This window comes from Limanda limanda, chromosome 21, assembly GCF_963576545.1.
Source record: "Limanda limanda chromosome 21, fLimLim1.1, whole genome shotgun sequence".
NCBI classification, from domain to species: Eukaryota; Metazoa; Chordata; class Actinopteri; order Pleuronectiformes; family Pleuronectidae; genus Limanda; species Limanda limanda.
This window is the reverse complement of record NC_083656.1, coordinates 1,400,608-1,420,139: the sequence shown is the minus strand read 5'-3', so window position 1 is coordinate 1,420,139 and position 19,532 is coordinate 1,400,608. Positions and strand designations below refer to the sequence as shown.

At 41.8% G+C, this 19,532-nt stretch overlaps 3 protein-coding genes across 3 annotated transcripts; all 3 read left to right on the top strand.

Moving 5' to 3' along the window:
• Positions 1-6,464: 6,464 nt before the first annotated feature.
• Positions 6,465-9,075, top strand: oxld1 (oxidoreductase-like domain containing 1). The gene is made up of 2 exons (XM_061095067.1): positions 6,465-6,804; positions 8,080-9,075. Exons 1-2 carry the CDS (start codon positions 6,769-6,771, stop codon positions 8,530-8,532), a joined length of 489 nt encoding a protein of 162 aa, XP_060951050.1. The 5' UTR covers positions 6,465-6,768; the 3' UTR covers positions 8,533-9,075.
• A 4,939-nt stretch (positions 9,076-14,014) lies between these two features.
• On the top strand, positions 14,015-14,612 carry LOC133028021 (retinal rod rhodopsin-sensitive cGMP 3',5'-cyclic phosphodiesterase subunit gamma-like). Its single transcript, XM_061095214.1, has 3 exons — positions 14,015-14,160; positions 14,404-14,444; positions 14,536-14,612. The coding sequence occupies exons 1-3, from the start codon at positions 14,015-14,017 to the stop codon at positions 14,610-14,612; spliced, it is 264 nt and encodes an 87-aa protein (XP_060951197.1).
• A 3,180-nt stretch (positions 14,613-17,792) lies between these two features.
• pde6gb (phosphodiesterase 6G, cGMP-specific, rod, gamma, paralog b) lies at positions 17,793-18,224 on the top strand. The gene is made up of 3 exons (XM_061095206.1): positions 17,793-17,938; positions 18,016-18,056; positions 18,148-18,224. The coding sequence occupies exons 1-3, from the start codon at positions 17,793-17,795 to the stop codon at positions 18,222-18,224; spliced, it is 264 nt and encodes an 87-aa protein (XP_060951189.1).
• The last annotated feature ends 1,308 nt before the right edge of the window (positions 18,225-19,532 follow it).

The window sequence follows — 19,532 nt, the reverse complement described above, 5'->3', positions numbered from 1 at the left end:
ACACACACAGACCTGCTGCTGAGAGTGAGTGAGTGAGTGAGAGAGTAAGAGAGTGAGTGAGAGAGTGAGTGAGTGAGTGAGAGAGTGAGTGAGTGAGAGAGTGAGTCAGTGAGTGAGCGAGCAAGTGAGAGAGTAAGAGAGTGAGTGAGAGAGTGAGCGAGTGAGAGAGTGAGTGAGCGAACGAGTGAGAGAGTGAGTGAGTGAGAGAGTGAGTGAGTGAGTGAGAGAGTGAGAGAGTGAGTGAGTAAGTGAGCGAGCAAGTGAGTGAGTAAGAGAGTGAGTGAGAGAGTGAGCGAGTGAGAGAGTGAGTGAGCGAACGAGTGAGAGAGTGAGAGAGTGAGTGAGTAAGTAAGCGAGTGAGTGAGTGAGTGAGTGAGTGAGTGAGTGAGTGAGTGAGTGAGCGAGCAAGTGAGTGAGTGAGAGAGTGAGTGAGTGAGAGAGTAAGTGAGCGAGCAAGTGAGAGAGTAAGAGAGTGAGTGAGAGAGTAAGCGAGCGAGTGAGAGAGTAAGCGAGAGAGTAAGAGAGTGAGTGAGCGAGTGAGAGAGTGAGAGAGAGATTGAGTGAGAGAGTGAGTGAGTGAGTGAGTGAGCGAGTGAGTGAGAGAGTGAGAGAGTGAGTGAGTAAGTAAGCGAGCGAGTGAGAGAGTAAGAGAGAGAGTAAGAGAGTGAGTGAGCGAGTGAGAGAGTGAGAGAGAGTGAGTGAGAGATTGAGTGAGTGAGTGAGTGAGTGAGTGAGTGAGTGAGTGAGTGAGTGCACGCTGGTCTTCTTCACACCATCTTTTTGTAATATAAGAAATGATTTATCTCATTCTGATGTTTAGATGTAGTCGTCTTGTTTTCAAGAAGACTACACACACTAGAGTTATTTTACACACACACACACACTCACACAGACACAGACACACACACAGACCTGCTGCTCACATCTCTCTTGTCTTCACTGCAGCTTCCTGTTGTTTCCCTGTTGATCGCTGATCTCAGAGCTGTGGCCTGATAACCTGCAGGTTTCCTGAGTCACATCTATTTGTGTTGTTATCACTGATGCTCAGAGGAAGCAGTGAAATGTTTCTGCTGTGGACCAGATAAGACACTTGTGAAGATAAATGGATCAATAAGCTTTGTATTGTCGAAAGGCCTCGGACTGCTTCTGTGAGCTGGATTTATTGCAGCAGTAACGAGCCCGATAATAAACAATGTGCTTCTGACCCCGAGGATGTTGTGTTTGGTTTTCTATTACACAACCAGGTCCTCCGGATGAGACTCTCACAGATAACCCAGAGTCTCCCCCTCCGGCTGAGTGATTAGTCTTGTGTTGTAGTGCCGGTGATAATCAGCTCCTCTTTGTGTGTCTGAGCCTCCGGGTGTGTGTTTGTGCAGGATGCTGCTGTGTGTTCAGGGGAACACGGAGGAACCACAACTTCCTTGAACGGCAGCGTCAGGAGAGTGAGAGACGTGTGACTGTGAGCTAATTGGTCCCCGGACCTGTTTCCTGCTGACGGCACCGGAATCTGAGACGCTGAGCGATTTGTCCAATCAGTCAGAAGCACACAAACACACAAACACACCAACACACAAACACACAAACACACCAACACACAAACACACAAACACACAAACACACAAACACTGGGTTCGATCCAGCGTCACAATGAACTGCAGTGAACTAAACACAACCACAGGAAGCTGCTGCAGAGTTTGATATGTCAATGACCGCGGAGGACATGTCCAGAAACAGAGGACATGTCCAGAAACAGAGGACATGTCCAGAAACAGAGGACATGTCCAGAAGCAGAGATCATGTCCAGAAGCAGAGATCATGTCCAGAAGCAGAGGACATGTCCAGAAACAGAGGACATGTCCAGAGGCAGAGGACATGTCCAGAAACAGAGGACATGTCCAGAAGCAGAGATCATGTCCAGAAACAGAGATCATGTCCAGAAGCAGAGGACATGTCCAGAAGCAGAGCACATGTCCAGAAGCAGAGAACATGTCCAGAGGCAGAGGACATGTCCAGAGGCAGAGGACATGTCCAGAAACAGAGGACATGGACAGAAGCAGAGGACATGTCCAGAAGCAGAGGACATGTCCAGAAGCAGAGGACATGTCCAGAAACAGAGGACATGTCCAGAAGCAGAGGACATGTCCAGAAGCAGAGGACATGTCCAGAAGCAGAGGACATGTCCAGAAGCAGAGGACATGTCTAGAGGCAGAGGACATGTCCAGAGGCAGAGGACATGTCCAGAGGCAGAGGACATGTCCAGAAACAGAGGACATGTCCAAAAGCAGAGGACATGTCCAAAAGCAGAGGACATGGACAGAAGCAGAGGACATGTCCAGAAACAGAGGACATGTCCAGAAGCAGAGATCATGTCCAGAAGCAGAGATCATGTCCAGAAACAGAGGACATGTCCAGAGGCAGAGGACATGTCCAGAAACAGAGGACATGGACAGAAACAGAGGACATGGACAGAAACACAGAACATGTCCAGAAACACAGAACATGTCCAGAAACACAGAACATGTCCAGAAACAGAGGACTTAAAGAGCACATACAGCACATGATAATGAAAGAGGGATATTAATAACAAGTAACAGGAATATGTTGTTTTACTTTCTTTCGCTGAGACTTGAAAGTACTTAATACATTTTCTCGGCTGTTTTTCACTCCAGTGAAACTCTGATGAACTCACTCTGAGCCTGGAGCTCTGGGACTTCAGCCCCTGAGTGAAGGCTCCTCTGTCCAGAACTACACCCCCGCCCCCCCCCCCCCCCACACCAGTTCTACCTCTCATGTTAAAATGCACATTTGAGTTCAAACCACTCTGTGATTTGCAGTTGTTCATTAACGGCTCGTGGTCCTGCGGCTGCTGGACGGAGCAGCCGAGGTGTGACCGGCCCCTGATTGGTCAGAGGAACACACGGTGCATTCAGGTCCCTGCAGAGGCCGAGCTCAGACCTTCAGGTGAGGAATGATTAACCAGCAGCTGGACCGGAGCTGTGTTCAGGGTCCACTCACTGAGCAGATTCATATCCACCCAGAGGGACTCGTTCACTCTGATGACATCACCACAGAACTCAAATATGTAGCACGTCATCGTTAATGTGCTTCCCCTCAAAAACATTACGACTCAACAGAGTCAACAAACATCAGCGGTGCAATGAACCAAAGTACATTTAATACTAGTTACTGTACTTGAGTACTCTAACTAACCTCAGTACAGTTATTTTCAGGTACTTTTCACAACATATACCAACAAATATATCTGGACTTTCTACAAATGTTTACAGTGCATTGTGTGATATGTTAAAAATGTGTTTTATATTCTTAAAAGTAATTCATAACGAGAGAATTGGTCCAATCAGAGCGGACGGGTAATATTAGACTCCGCCTCCTGCAGCAACAGAACCTCAGCAGTGATGATGTAGTCGACCGGTACTCTGCAAGTACTTTTACTTTTAATACTTTAAGTATATTCAGTGGAAAAGTTGATCCAGTACTCTTACTTTTACTTGAGTTCTTCCTCCACCTCCGACAAAGATTCAAATCAATCATTCATTTCCCTTTGGATGTTGTTTCATTTGATAATATCAGGAAAATCTGTCTGAAAATTTTAAAACAATATCAATAATGTCAACGGAGACGCAAGACATCTATTAGTTCACTTTGCTGAGCGAGTTAGAGAAGGGGGGGGGACGTCTGCATGTTGAACGTTCATATGCAAATATGCTGAACTGCCAAAAGCGTTCTTCTCATCAGTCGTCAAACCTACACAAACATATTTGTCATTTTTCTCTTAAGCCTCTGGACGTCCTCCAGGAACCGGATCTTTACCGTCACAGTTGAAAAGTACTCAACAGTTTGAGTACTTTTCCTGTGTGTACTTATTTAAACTCTTGGTCTGATGACTCCTTTGTTTGTCTTGTCCTAAGGGAAAATCCTTTGTATTCTAATGAAACTCAATGAACTCATGAGAATGATCCAACACCAAGACTGTAAGGGTATAAATCTAAACTATAAGCAAATAAAAAACATGAATTTGGTTTAAATGATCTTTTTATAACTGATTCAACATTCACATGTTTTCAGAGCCATGTCTTTGATACTGATTCATAATGTGTGAAACTACGATGATGCAATATCTGCATCATCATCGTGTTTTAGGAGTTGTGACGTTTGTCCACACGATAATCAAACACAGGTAAAATGATACGAAGCAAATTCCAATTTGACTTTCATGTGGTAACTCCGTCCTCTCTCCGGTTGCAGCCTCCTGACATGTACACAAACATGTCTCTGCCAATTCTGACAAGTCGCCATCGGAGCTGTTGACCTGTCGTCTCAGGGCAGCGAGTGAGGGAACAGGGAGGGAACAGTGAGGGAACAGTGAGGGAACAGTGAGGGAACAGTGAGGGAACAGGGAGGGAACAGGGAGGGAACAGTGAGGGAACAGTGAGGGAACAGTGAGGGAACAGGGAGGGAACAGTGAGGGAACAGTGAGGGAACAGTGAGGGAACAAGGAGGGAACAGGGAGGGAACAGGGAGGGAACAGGGAGGGAACAGTGAGGGAACAGTGAGGGAACAGGGAGGGAACAGGGAGGGAACAGGGAGGGAACAGGGAGGGAACAGGGAGGGAACAGTGCGCTCTTTGTGCGCTCGGGACAAAGCCGGCGCTGTGAGTCAGGCTGCAGAACCTGGAGGACGGACACCTGAGCCCCAGAACACCTCCCTGCTACCTTCTCACCCCAGACCGTCACAATGAAGACAAGATGTTTAGTTATGAGACAAGTTTATTGTCTGATTTGAGGTCATAAAATTCCTCTGTTATTTTATGTCCATGCATTTCTAGGATTCTTCTACCTTATTATCTTTGTTTGGGTTGAATTCCTTTAGTTAAAAGTTCCTCGGTTCACAGTGGGACAATGCAGTGTTGAAGAATGTGCAACAGGTTGTTGGGAGAGCTGCCAGGCCTTTTGTGCACGCTGGGTTTCAGCAGGATTACCAGAGAGGAAGCTAATCTCCTCAGCTCCTGCAGGTCGCCTGCAGCCACATGGAGCTGGAGCTTGTTGAGTCGGGTGAAAGTTTCCAGATCAAGAGAATTCATCTGCAAAGTCAAAGTTTTTGAAGATTCTCTCTGTCTGAAGCTTCTGACGTCACATGCAGAGCTGTTCCGCCTGGTAGGAATATTTCCATCCTTATCCATGAAGCATTACTTTGGTGCTCTTGGAATTAAACAGTGTTGGGACATTGGACTCATCGTCACGAGACCTCCAGAAGTTCCCTGAGGGACCCAGCGAGTCCCCAGACTTCACTCTGAGAACCACCGGGTCATGTGAAATGTTTCCAACTCCATCAGAAATAGTCTCGTTCCCCTGAGCTTCTTTTTTTCAAGTATTTATCACGTGCTTGCTTTAATCTGACTTCACCCCCCCCCCAATCTGCAAGTAAAGGGCCCCTCAGGAAATGCCTGCCGGAGGTAAAGCAGGGGCCCCCCAGGATCTTAAAGGGAAAGGGTGTTGAGAGAAATGTAATCCAGCAGCAGGGATGTGGGTGGAGGGTAGGGGGGGGGGACAGAGATCCCAGCCTACTCCATGTTCACATACCTGACATCCATCCATCATAAATCGTCCACCTCACCCTCTGATCACACAAACCTCCTCTCTTATGATGAATTTAATAATAAAACCAGGATCATAAAACTCACACTGAATCACTGAGGTTGTTCAGACTCATGAGTTAATTCTACTTCCTGTGTAAACAGCCACAGTATTTTCGTCTCAGACCATTTACTCTGCGTCTTTCACAATAAAATCAGCAGCCTTTAAACCGCTGTGGGTCTCTGCGGCCTGCGGTGAGATAACACTCGCCACCACACACACCTGCTGTCGGCTGCCAGGCCGAGCAGCTGCGGTGTTTCCACGGCCACGTCTCCATGGAGGAGGAGAACAAACACTGAGGTCTGTGGGGACGTCAGAGTCACGCTCACTGTCTCCCTCATCTTCCACTGAACACAAACACCAGGATCAGGGAGGAGGTGGCATCATGTGGGAGGAGGAGCAGCACGGTGACATCACCTCAGTCCAGGAGAGGAAGGGGCTTAGGTCAGGTTGAGATTCTGTGAAGTCGGCTTCAGATTCAAAGTCTTAGCTCATCTCATATTCAGGTAACAAACAATAACAAAAATATACATTATATCATATTTATATGTAGCAAATTATACAAAATAAACATGAGTTACTGTAACTTTCTCTGTCTACAACACATTATTTATTAAAAGATTTATATTGATATATTATCTCATATAAACACAGGTATACATGTTTTGTTGTAACATACAAATTACAATTAACTAGATGTAATACAATAGACCCTATATATTATATGTATGATTATTTAACTATATATAAAACATTTAATTTCAGTTTATTTTAAAAATAAAGGTTTCTTTCTTCTGCTGCCAATTCAGGTGAAACATTGACCCCTGCTGGACAAACGTCGTAAATACAACCAGACTCTCATGAAACGCCCACAACCCGTTCTTCGCTTCCTATTGGTTTAAACGTTGGAAGGGCGACATGTGATTGGTCGCTTACTTTCCGAGCGGCCAATCAGCTCCTCTGTTGATGACTCTCACAGAGGTCATAGTTCAAGGGAATGTGGAGATGACGTATTGTTAGCTTCCAGCTGGGGCGCTAACATCTGGAGATGTTTAATATCATATAACATGTGAATGACACAGATATATAACCTGACTTCCTGTTTCCGGTGGCGATGCTGAACACGGTGAGGACGGTGTCGGTTCAGAAGGTGAGCTAACTAAGCTAACTAAGCTAACACTGAGCTAACTAAGGTAACACTGAGCTAACTAAGCTAACACTGAGCTAACTAAGCTAACACTGAGCTAACTAGCTAACTAGCTTACATGCTCCCCAGCCAGTTTGTCATGTGACACTTTGACTTTGAGCTGTAACTTTGTGTTTATTTCATTCTGTCGGTAAAAGAACCGGAAACACGTCGAGTTGTTTCTTCCGCTTTTACAGAAGAAGAAGTTTAATCAGTGTGTCTGGTTCCAGGTGACTCGCTGCAGTTTATTATGTCCTTATGTATTATGAATAAACATTTGTACTGATTATGACTTAACCCTTATATTTCTGAAAAGCTTTTCTTGTCCTGTATTTGTTTAAAGCGAATCAGTCAGATAGATGGATGATCTCTAGATAAGACAGATAACAATATTTGGCCAAAATTCAGTGTTATAGAGACAAGATCTTCCTCTAATGTACAATGACCTGAATAACTGAATCTATACAGACATTTCTGTTGTGTTATTAAAGATTGTACAGATCTGTAACAGGGTTCCCGCGGGGTCTTAAAAAGTCTTAAAAGGTCTTAAATTTAATAATCGAAATTTTAGGCCTTAAAAAGTCTTAAAAAGGTCTTTAATTTGATTCGGCCAGAGCTGAGAAGTTAGAGGTTTTGTAGTGTTCGATGGGATGTTTAATTTCCTTCTCTGGACATGTTTTATGGAACATCCTTTTATTTCAATTTATTTCAGCATGTTTAATGCATGTTTAAAGCATGTTTAAAGCTTGTTTGACTTGTGTATTGTTATTGTTCTTATATTGAATGGGTATAAATTTACTTTGTAAGTCATTCTGTGACTTCTTTCTTCTTTCATAGTAATTTTCCTTCATACTTTTTGCCAGTATGGTCGTGAAATAGGTCTTAAACTCTATTCAAAGTGGTCTTAAAAAGGTCTTAAAAAGTCTTAAATTTATCTTGTTAAAACCTGTAGGAACCCTGTGTAATCTCACTGAGCTCAGAGAGATTCCTTCCCAGTGATGAAGGTCAAACCTCAGAACTGTCCCATCCATCAACCTGCTCTTCTTCACGTCTCTGTAGCTCCTCCTCTCAGATCCCACGCGTAGAAACACATTCGATTCGAGCTTCGTGGTGGAGTGGACAGAAATATGAAGTTCTCAGTTTTCTGTCCTCTAGTTTCCATAATTAAAAGAAGCATTCAAACAGGGGGCAGAAGTAAATACATGTAAATATTAACCATCCTGTCCCTGTGTCTCTCAGCTGGGCCTCCTCTCCATGAGGCCTCCCTGCTGTCTTCAGCCTCAGCAGACCTGGAGCAGGACGGTTCGCTGCCTCTCTGCTGGACCTCCACCTCCTTCTCCTCCTCCTCCTCCACCTCCTTCTTCTCCTCCTCCTTCTTCTCCTCCTTCTCCACCTCCTTCTTCTCCTCCTCCACCTCCTCCCGCACTTCCTGACCCCCTCGAGTGCTCCTCCGAACCAGGACCCAGCCACAGTCCCTCCGCTTGGACTCCTGACCAGGGCCCGCCCCCCCCTCCCACACACTGCTGCATGAGCGGCTGTCATAACTGCGTGTGGATCGAGCACGCCGAGCAGCTGCTGGCGTTCTACCACGACGGAGGCGACCAGGCGCTCGCCGCCATCGAGGAGAACGTCCTGGACGAGAACCTTAAAACCTACTTGAAGATGGAGGTTAGACTCCTGAAGAAGACGTGATGTTTTGAATTGGTGTTGACAGACACTTCATACTTTACACCCCAGTCTCTTATTTTACCTCCACATGTTACAGTTTGGATCATAACATATCAACTTATCACGTATGTTACACTGACGGCTTCTGTTTATTGTGTGAAACACCGGAAGCTGCCACAAAATGTAATGATGTTTTGTTTCCTGCACAAATCAACTGAAAGCTTCATTTAAACTTTATTTATTATTGCTGATTTGAATAATGACGATAAACTGAAACTTTAAGATGGAATTTGACCTGATTCTTTAAATGTCAGAGTCATTCTCGTTAGTGAAAGTGACTGATTGGTGGAGTGTGTGTTCTCTATAAGAGCCTCATAAGAAAATCCTGTTCATTTCCATAAGTGTCTCTGATTCATGAATCTGAATAATTCACTGTCATGTTCCTTTGGTCGTGAAACACATGATTTATTTATCAGTTTTTTGATGTTTGAACTGAAGTGTTAAAAGTATATTTATATGCATCTTATGTATATAGATCATTAGCTTTATTTAATTTAAATTATGTGTGTGAAGTTTATTTTAGGATTTTTTTAATTAAAAGTTATTTATAAAAGGTGTTTTCCTTGTTGTCACTTCTACACAAGAACAGTCCACTAGAGGGAGCTAGATCCACATAACACTACCTGCTCTCGTTAAATGAAAATATTTTGACATTATCTTAATCTTATTTCATCATCATGTGGATTCAACCAGCTGCTTCTGAATTGTTCTCCGGCAGCTGACTCTCTAAATGTTAATTTCTCCTTTTGGAACTTATAAAACAATGAATTCCATTTGATGTAAATGGGATTTAAAGAACTCTTCCTGCTGACCACACAGAACAAGCTGGTGAATCATGCCTGAAAAGTTCAGTGGAGTGAGAATGACGTCTTTCAGTCGGCTAAGGGTTGGCCTCTCTGCTCGTGACCCTGATCTCTCCCTGACTCAGCACTCGTCTGGTACCAGTGGTTCTGTGTAAGTCCTGATTACACCGGAGACGATGGGCAGCCACAGTTATTCTTTTGATCTGGGTTATACAGAGGATTACACACGGATCATGTTCAGAACCGTGTGCCCAGCCACTGTGACGTGATGGAAAACACAAGATTAGTGCCAACGTGTCGTCTCTCGATATTAACGTGTCTTAATAACCTCCCAGCATCTGATCACACACACCCCCCCAGTGAAGATAATCAGTATTTTTCTGTTTATAATAAACAACTATTCAACTGATTATTGATCTAATGGTATGTTATTGTTTATAAAGAAACAGCAGATGAATGTCTTGCTTCTTTCAGCGCCGAGAATCTCAAACAGTGAAGTAACGAAGAGAAAAACTAATAAAGTTTTTAATGCAGTTTGATTTTAAAGCGTTAAGAAAAATCTCTTGAATGCAGCAGTAGAAACTCTGTCGAGGTGGATTTGCCCTTTAAAGAATACCAATATAAACATTTAAATCTCGTAATATGTTGTTTATTACAAGTTAAAGTTGATGTTGACGTGTTGACATCAGCTGATATTTACCATAGACTGTATATATAAATATATTTACAAGTAAAGAAGATGTGATGACATATTGTGGAGGATGTCGAGATTCTGGAGCTTTTTAAAGGATTTTGACCCAAACAAAGAATATCTCAGTTTTTGCTACAGTCCTCGAACTTTAGGAATTGCAAAATTAAATCATGTCCCTTCAATGCACTTGCAGATCAAGTGTAATGATCCATTATTTAGATTTAACAATGCCTTGTTTTATTTTAAATTAATTATCTAATGCTTTCTTGTGAAGATCCCTTGATGAGTCTTGATGGAGAGATGATTTATTAAGACGTTTGCAGGCTGGAGGACTTGAGGGTTTGGTCTGAAGCAGATGTTGAGATGGTTGCATAATGAAGAGGAAGCGAGTCGTCCTCTCAGGAAGCTGCAGCTGCATCTATAATCTATATCTACAGATCCCAGGTCGTTTTATCTCATTTCGAGATCTGATTTAACATCGCTCAGGGTTTTATCCTAAACACAGTGAACAGAATGAACAGTTTAAATCCTTAGTTTCATCACAAATACACAGAGTCATTTCATGTAAATTATTTGTATTGATACACATTTAAAATCACTTTACTTAGAATCCACAGCAAACTATCAACCTGTAGATTGACTCCATACATCTGGAACGATCCTGTAAATTAATGTGTGACGATCACATCATTGTACAATAGTGACGTTTGTTTGTTTGGAACATGTGAGCAGCCGGGAGGCGGCGTGCACGTAATCCTCAGCAGGGCTCAGAATATAAGAGGGGCCCGGAGCCCGGCCGGCCCTCACAGCGAGCCTAGTGTAGACCTCCACTCATCTGCTCACACCCACTCCAGTGGCTGTCCTCCACCCAGCAGCCGGTGAGTAACCATGACGACTGACAGTGATGTTACCGAGATGTTTGGATTTATGTGGTAGTGGTGGTAACCACCGTAAACACTCAGGAGCCATATGAGAAAAATAATGTTGTGAAAAATATGTTGAAAAAGAAATTTAAAAATCTCTTGAGATTATTTTGATCGAATGAAGGTTCAAGAAAAATGTATTTAAAAAGGACGATAAAGCCTTAGAACCATTTTTGAATGTTTGATTAATCATCAGTGGAGGATTGTTGTAACTCTTTTATGTTAGTTTACCTTCAAGTTTCTGAACTGCCATTAAAATAAAACCTCTGACTTTGAGAAATTATGTTTTTCTGTGAAACAAAAGTCAGAAACATGTCTGAGTAAAATAGTTTGAAACCAGGAACAATCAGAGGAAAGAACAAGAACAGATTTTGTTTTATTGCATCTCCTGGTAAAGAGCTTGTTTGTGCTGACTGATAATCACGGACTCAACCTTTTTTTTAAATATAGATTCTTTTTCAGCTTTTAATATATTTCAAATTGCAGCATCATGTCTGCTAATAGTTAAAATGAAGATGTGAAATTTCCTCCTGTTAAAAGGGTTTGTAATTCTTCCAAAGTAGCCAAAATGTTAATTTCTAGATATGTTTGCACTTACATTCATATTTAAGACAATGTACAGTTACTTTAATAAGTTGTGATGGTGTTCAGGTCTGTCCTAACTTGAGCCAGGGATTATGGGAAATTGGGTCATCCTCCCAGAACACGCTGAAAGGTACGCCCCATCTCAGACATTCAATAAGCGGGAAATATGAGCGTAAATCCCTGCAGGTGTTTATCAGATCAGTGAGAGGATTGAAGCCTAATGTCAGGCAGAGGTCAGATAAAATGTTGCTGCACACAAACAGGATTCACAGAGAATAAATAGTTGGAAATGGTCCTTTATACGGAAGCGTATTGTACGGAAGCGTATTGCATTCACCTGAAAAAATAAAAAAAGCTCTGGGTAAAAAAAATAAAAAGTTCGAAAAACAGGATTTTTCCTGTTTTTTGAACTTTTTGTTTTCCTGTTTTTCCGAGATAAAATCCTGTTTTTCAAACTTTTTTTTTTCCTGTTTTTCCGAGATAAAAATCCTGGGTAAAAGCTCTGGGTAAAAAAAAAAAAAAAAGTTTGAAAAACAGTATTTTTCCTGTTTTTTTTTTTTCCTGTTTTTCCGAGATAAAATCCTGTTTTTCGAACTTTTTTTTTTCCTGTTTTTCGAACTTTTTTTTTTCCTGTTTTTCTGAGATAAAATCCTGTTTTTCGAACTTTTTTTTTTCCTGTTTTTCTGAGATAAAATCCTGTTTTTCGAACTTTTTTTTTTCTGTTTTCCCAAGATAAAAATCCTGTTTTTCGCTCAAATTTGTTTCCATGCTTTTATTTTGAAAGTGACGTATAGCGTCCATAGATGTAGCGTCAAATAAACCTGAAAACATCAGTCGAAAGTCTCAACCATCTTTCGGGGGATATGCTACATATAGGTAGAGGATAGTTTTTATTTTTGTCCCGTTAGTGGCTTTATTATAGAAGATTGATGTGTAGTTCCTGTTATAAGCAGGTTGGTGGTTGGGACTCTTGTTTTGAAAGGGGTTCTAACGGAAAAGGGTTCTATCGATAGAGAAAAGTGTGAAGGAAAATAAACGAGTGTGATGTCCCGATTCAATAACCATCTCTCGGATCCTCTTAAGGCTGAGGCCTCCTGACAGTATAATAGAACAAACCGCTCGGCTACATTAGTCTGTTGCAGGTTCAGGCTGATGCAGCAGCAACCATTCTCCATGCGTGTGAGAGCTTCAGGCAGGATTAAGGGAACGCCTTTTCCGGAGAAAACTTAACTCAGAAAAACAGGATTTTTATCTCGTAGAAACAGAAAATAAAAAAGTTCGAAAAACAGGATTTTATCTCGGAAAAACAGGGAAAAAAAAAAAGTTCAAAAAACAGGAAAAATCCTGTTTTTCGAACTTTTTTTTTTTTTTACCCAGAGCTTTTTCAAGTGAATGCAATACTACGGAAGCGTATTGCATTCACTTGAAAAAAGAAAAAAAGCTCTGGGTAAAAAAAAAAAAAAAAAAGTTCGAAAAACAGGATTTTTCCTGTTTTTTGAACTTTTTTTTTTTCCCTGTTTTTCCGAGATAAATCCTGTTTTTCGAACTTTTTTTTCCCTTTTTTTCCGAGATAAAATCCTGTTTTTCGAACTTTTTTATTTTCTGTTTTTACGAGATAAAAAACCTGTTTTTCTGAGTTAAGTTTTCTCCGGAAAAGGCGTTCCCTTAATCCTGCTTGAAGCTCTCACACGCATGGAGAATGGTTGCTGCTGCATCAGCCTGAACCTGCAACAGACTAATGTAGCCGAGCGGTTTGTTCTATTATACTGTCAGGAGGCCTCAGCCTTAAGAGGATCCGAGAGATGGTTATTGAATCGGGACATCACACTCGTTTATTTTCCTTCACACTTTTCTCTATCGATAGAACCCTTTTCCGTTAGAACCCCTTTCAAAACAAGAGTCCCAACTACCAACCTGCTTATAACAGGAACTACACATCAATCTTCTATAATAAAGCCACTAACGGGACAAAAATAAAAACTATCCTCTACCTATATGTAGCATATCCCCCGAAAGATGGTTGAGACTTTCGACTGATGTTTTCAGGTTTATTTGACGCTACGTCTATGGACGCTATACGTCACTTTCAAAATAAAAGCATGGAAAAAAATTTGAGCGAAAAACAGGATTTTTATCTTGGAAAAACAGGAAAAAAAAAAGTTTGAAAAACAGGATTTTATCTCAGAAAAACAGGAAAAAAAAAAGTTTGAAAAACAGGATTTTTATCTCGGAAAAACAGGAAAAAAAAAAAAAAAGTTCAAAAAACAGTTACCCAGAGCTTTTTTTATTTTTTCAAGTGAATGCAATACGCTTCCGTACAATACGCTTCCGTACCTTTACTTCCATTTCTTGACACATTGTTCTTTTCTTTCATGTTCTCTAAATGAAGAGATCCTCACGCAGTGAAGCCGACCTCCTGCACACAGGAACCCTAACAGCTCACAATGAATCTCGAGGCGCCCAAAGCTGAAATCAAGTCGGCCACCCGAGTCAGCGGAGGCCCGGCCACTCCACGCAAGGGCCCCCCCAAGTTCAAGCAGAGGCAGACTCGTCAGTTCAAGAGCAAGCCTCCAAAGAAGGGCATCCAGGGGTATGCATGGAATACCTTTTCTTTTGACGGCCATGAATAACTACGGATGCGTATTGCATTCACTTGAAAAAATAAAAAAAGCTCTGGCTAAAAAAAAAAAAAAAGTTCAAAAAACAGGAAAAATCCGGTTTTTCGAACTTTATTTTTTTTTTTACCCAGAGCTTTTTTTATTTTTTCAAGTGATTGCAATACGCTTCCGTAAATAACAGCAAATTCGAGTGTGTAATACTTTTTTCTTTCCAGCTTTGGTGACGACATCCCTGGAATGGAGGGCTTAGGCACAGGTGAGTTCTCTTCAGATAATAAAAAGCATCTCATGTTGTTTTCTGATGTGATTTCACCTCAACGAGCTCACATCTGCGTGTTCTGTTGCAGACATCACCGTCATCTGCCCCTGGGAGGCCTTCAATCACCTGGAGCTGAACGAGCTGGCCAAGTACGGCATCATCTGAGCCTTCGTGCACCGTCCTGCATCCTCCACGGATTACAGGCCTCAGACCATTTGCTTCAGGCTCCGTCTCCCTGCTTCAAATGGAACTGTTCCACTCAAACGTCCAGGACGAACTGTAACAGACACAAAAAATGGAAAAAGAAAAAAACCTTCTACAAAAACACATTCACTCTCTGTCCTGGATTCTTTTTCTTATTCTACAGTTCACACTTTATCTGCTCTTGTTTAGGATCTTTCCTTCTGAGTCTCGTGACTTCTCTAGTTGTGCACAGTTACGTCCTTCTCTCTCTCTCTCTCTCTCTCTCTCTCTCTCTCTCTCTCTCTCTCTCTCTCTCTCTCTCTCTCTCTCTCTCCCGCCTGTTGCTGTCCTTCTTTTTCCTCCTGTCTTCTTCCTCTCATGGACAAAACATGAAACTTACACAAGCAAGGCAGCCTCAGTTTGAGTTTAAGTGACAAACCCGTGAAGTGGGGGGGAGGGGGGTTCCCACTTCATGTGCTTCAACGCCTCTTTTGCCAGCTCAGAGGTTCTTTCTCCACCAACATATTAAACATAAAGCCTGTATATTCTGTAGGGAGCGGACAGCAGCTCAGTGGATATCGTTTATCACTCATCATCAGATTTCCCTCTTTGCTTCTGATCTGATCAAAGTTTAACTGAACCATCGTCACCTGGATACAGACGTGTTCTTCACCTTTATTCCCTCTAAAGTTTCTACTAATATACTAAATAAATATCTGTTAGTGTTGGATACATGTGAGTTAGTATGAAAAGGGCTTTAAAAACATTTTCAAAATTCGTGAAAGAAACCGCTTTAACCAACAAAAAACTATAACGTGTGATTTAAAAGGACAGAATTATTATATTCGTAATATTTTCTACAATAACTCTCATATCTCTTCCATCTCCTTTGTATAATATTACTGTTGTAAAATATGTATTTTATGTTTATTTCTCATTATTCCAACCTGTGTGTTTATGTTTGTGTTTTTAAGCTCATTGTTGTCGCTCTCATTTGTCGTTATCTTGTACAGTGGAAGATTATAGTTTTTATTTCCTTGGTCTTTCATCCTTTATTCATTGTCACACAGATCTGAGGAGATGTCCTCTCCCAGGCGGATTTGCCCTTTGAAGAATATCAATATAAACATTTAAATCTCGTAAAATGTTGTTTCTTACAAGTTAAAGTTGATATTGACGTGTTGACATGATGATGGCTGATATTTAACATAGACTGTATATATAAGTGAAGAAGATGTGATGACATATTGTGGAGGTTGTCGAGATTCTGGAGCTTTTTAAAGAATTTTGACCCAAACAAAGAATATCTCAGTTTTTGCTACAGTCCTCGAACTTTAGGAACTGCAAAATTAAATCATGTCCCTTCAATGCACTTGCAGATCAAGTGTAATAATCCATTATTTAGATTTAACAATGCCTTGTTTTATTATAAATTAATTATATTGCTTTCTTGTGAAGATCCCTTGATGAGTCTTGATGGAGAGATGATTTATTAAGACGTTTGCAGGCTGGAGGACTTGAGGGTTTGGCCTGAAGCAGATGTTGAGATGGTTGCATAATGAAGAGGAAGCGAGTCGTCCTCTCAGGAAGCTGCAGCTGCATCTATAATCTATATCTACAGATCCCAGGTCGTTTTATCTCATTTCGATCTCACTTCAGAGATCTGATCTAACATCGCTCAGGGTTTTATCCTAAACACAGTGAACAGAATGAACAGTTTAAATCCTTAGTTTCATCACAAATACTGTTTTAAATCATTTCATGTAAATGATTTGTATTGATACACTTTTAAAATCACTTTACTTAGAATCAACAGCAACTATCAACCTGTAGACTGACTCCAGACATCTGGAACGATCCTGTAAATTAATGTGTGACGATCACATCGTTTTACAATAGTGACGTTTGTTTGTTTGGAACATGTGAGCAGCCGGGGGGCGGCGTGCACGTAATCCTCAGCAGGGCTCAGAATATAAGAGGGGCCCGGAGCCCGGCCGGCCCTCACAGCGAGCCTAGTGTAGACCTCCACTCATCTGCTCACACCCACTCCAGTGGCTGTCCTCCACCCAGCAGCCGGTGAGTAACCATGACGACTGACAGTGATGTTACCGAGATGTTTGGATTTATGTGGTAGTGGTGGTAACCACCGTAAACACTCAGGAGCCATATGAGAAAAATAATGTTGTGAAAAATATATTGAAAAAGAAATTTAAAAATCTCTTGAGATTATTTTGATCGAATGAAGGTTCAAGAAAAATGTATTTAAAAAGGACGATAAAGCCTTAGAACCATTTTTGAATGTTTGATTAATCATCAGTGGAGGATTGTTGTAACTCTTTTATATAAGTTTACCTTCAAGTTTCTGAACTGCCATTCAAATAAAGCTTGTTTGTGCTGACTGATGATCATGGTCTCAACCTTTTTTTAAAATATAGATTCTTATTCAGCTTTTAATATAATAATGAGTATTTCAAATTGCAGCATCATGTCTGCTAATAGTTAAAATGAAGATGTGAAATTTTCTCCTGTTAAAAGGGTTTGTTCTACTTCCAAAGTAGCCAAAATGTTAATTTCTAGATATGTTTGCACTACCATTCATATTTAAGACAATGTACAGCATCTTTAATAAGTTGTGATTATATTAAAGATATGTATTCTGTTATCACAGTGACGGTTTAGACGTGTTCAGGTCTGTCCTTGTCTCCGGGACACGATGATAGGATTGATCATTTAGACCCTCAGTGCAGGCTCAGCACAAACATGCTGTCGTCCTTGCTCTAATGAGATTACGTGTGGACGGCCGGCTTGAAACAGAGAGGGGGACTTCTTATTAACTTGATCCAGGGATTATGGGAAATTGGGTCATCCTCCCAGAACACGCTGAAAGGTACGGCCCATCTCAGACATTCAATTAGCGGGAAATATGAGCGTAAATCCCTGCAGGTGTTTGTCAGATCAGTGAGAGGATTGAAGCCTAATGTCAGGCAGAGGTCAGATAAAATGTTGCTGCACACAAACAGGATTCACAGAGAATAAATAGTTGGAAATGGTCCTTTACTTCCATTTCTTGACACATTGTTCTTTTCTTTCATGTTCTCTAAATGAAGAGATCCTCACGCAGTGAAGCCGACCTCCTGCACACAGGAACCCTAACAGCTCACAATGAATCTCGAGGCGCCCAAAGCTGAAATCAAGTCGGCCACCCGAGTCAGCGGAGGCCCGGCCACTCCACGCAAGGGCCCCCCCAAGTTCAAGCAGAGGCAGACTCGTCAGTTCAAGAGCAAGCCTCCAAAGAAGGGCATCCAGGGGTATGCATGGAATATCTTTTCTTTTGACGGCCATGAATAACAGCAAATTCGAGTGTGTAATACTTTTTTCTTTCCAGCTTTGGTGACGACATCCCTGGAATGGAGGGCTTAGGCACAGGTGAGTTCTCTTCAGATAATAAAAAGCATCTCATGTTGTTTTCTGATATTATTTCACCTCAACGAGCTCACGTCTGCGTGTTCTGTTGCAGACATCACCGTCATCTGCCCCTGGGAGGCCTTCAATCACCTGGAGCTGCATGAGCTGGCCCAGTACGGAATCATCTGAGCCTTGGTGCACCGTCCTGCATCCTCCACGGATTACAGGCCTCAGACCATTTGCTTCAGGCGTCGTCTCCCGGCTTCAAATGGAACTGTTCCACTCAAACGTCCAGGACGAACTGTAACAGACACAAAAAATGGAAAAAGAAAAAAACCTTCTACAAAAACACATTCACTCTCTGTCCTGGATTCTTTTTCTGATTCTGCAGTTCACACTTTATCTGCTCTGTTAAGGCGTGTTGGTTTATCCTATAATATGAGAGAAGCCGATCCAAGATTTTGGTTCAATCAAATGTTTTATTTAAAGATACAATGAAGAGTTATTCATAGCTATGGACAATTATCACAGCCTATGCTAATTAAGTTAGCAGTAGGAAGTTAATAATGGCCCCGAACAGCATGGGTTTGGTAAAGTTATAACAGTAGATTTGATGTGATTGGTTATGAATATTTGGAGGGGAGTCACCGCAAATCACTTTGGATCTCCCTCATTGGTCCAGCCGCAGTCCCACGCCTCTTGTCACCGAATCCAGGAAGTGACATAGCAGCAGCTCTCCGTCATGCTCCTACGCTACTCTGACGGGTGCTAGGGCAACTCTATCTACCCTGACAGTCTGATGTTGTCTCGTAATTTAGCCTTGAGTAGAAAATGTCTTGGTCCTTCCATCTCGGCTGCTGCATATGAGCCACAACAAACTCTCTTGGACTCTCCTATCAGGCCAGCTGTGAGACTGACCATCGTTGTGACTCCAACCTCGAGACTTATCAGACAGCTCTTGGAACTCTATGTGAGTTTAATGAATCTGAGGGAATAACGCTTTAATAGAAATGAGAACTAGTGAAACATTAATTCTTAATTTGTAGATTAAACCCTAGGAAGGAAAGGTTATTATTAAAAATCATTTGTATGAATGCCTAATATATAGCTAAAACTACTTCTATCTTTATTGTTAAGAGTTCTTTCAGACACAACCTATAGTTAAAAGTTTGAAATTCCTAACACTCTTGTTTAGGATCTTTCCTTCTGATTCTCGTGACTTCTCTAGTTGTGCACAGTTACGTCCTTCTCTCTCTCTCTCTCTCTCTCTCTATCTCTCTCTCTCTCTCTCTCTCTCTCTCTCTCCTGTTGCTGTCCTTCTTTTTCCTCCTGTCTTCTTCTTCTCATGGACAAAACATGAAACTTACACAAGCAAGGCAGCCTCAGTTTGAGTTCAAGTGACAAACCCGTGAACGTGGGGGGGAGGGGGGTTCCCACTTCATGTGCTTCGACGCCTCTTTTGCCAGCTCAGAGGTTCTTTCTCCACCGACATATTAA

What these genes read in the sequence shown, in the direction of transcription:
- oxld1 (XM_061095067.1), top strand. Translation starts at nt 6,769, where the DNA reads ATGCTGAACACGGTGAGGACGGTGTCGGTTCAGAAG. An exon ending in GGACGGTGTCGGTTCAGAAG is followed by an intron (nt 6,805 to 8,079) that starts GTGAGCTAACTA and finishes TGTGTCTCTCAG; the next exon opens with CTGGGCCTCCTCTCCATGAG.
- LOC133028021 (XM_061095214.1), top strand. Translation starts at nt 14,015, where the DNA reads ATGAATCTCGAGGCGCCCAAAGCTGAAATCAAGTCGGCCACCCGAGTC. An exon ending in CCAAAGAAGGGCATCCAGGG is followed by an intron (nt 14,161 to 14,403) that starts GTATGCATGGAA and finishes TTTTCTTTCCAG; the next exon opens with CTTTGGTGACGACATCCCTG. An exon ending in AATGGAGGGCTTAGGCACAG is followed by an intron (nt 14,445 to 14,535) that starts GTGAGTTCTCTT and finishes GTTCTGTTGCAG; the next exon opens with ACATCACCGTCATCTGCCCC.
- pde6gb (XM_061095206.1), top strand. Translation starts at nt 17,793, where the DNA reads ATGAATCTCGAGGCGCCCAAAGCTGAAATCAAGTCGGCCACCCGAGTC. An exon ending in CCAAAGAAGGGCATCCAGGG is followed by an intron (nt 17,939 to 18,015) that starts GTATGCATGGAA and finishes TTTTCTTTCCAG; the next exon opens with CTTTGGTGACGACATCCCTG. An exon ending in AATGGAGGGCTTAGGCACAG is followed by an intron (nt 18,057 to 18,147) that starts GTGAGTTCTCTT and finishes GTTCTGTTGCAG; the next exon opens with ACATCACCGTCATCTGCCCC.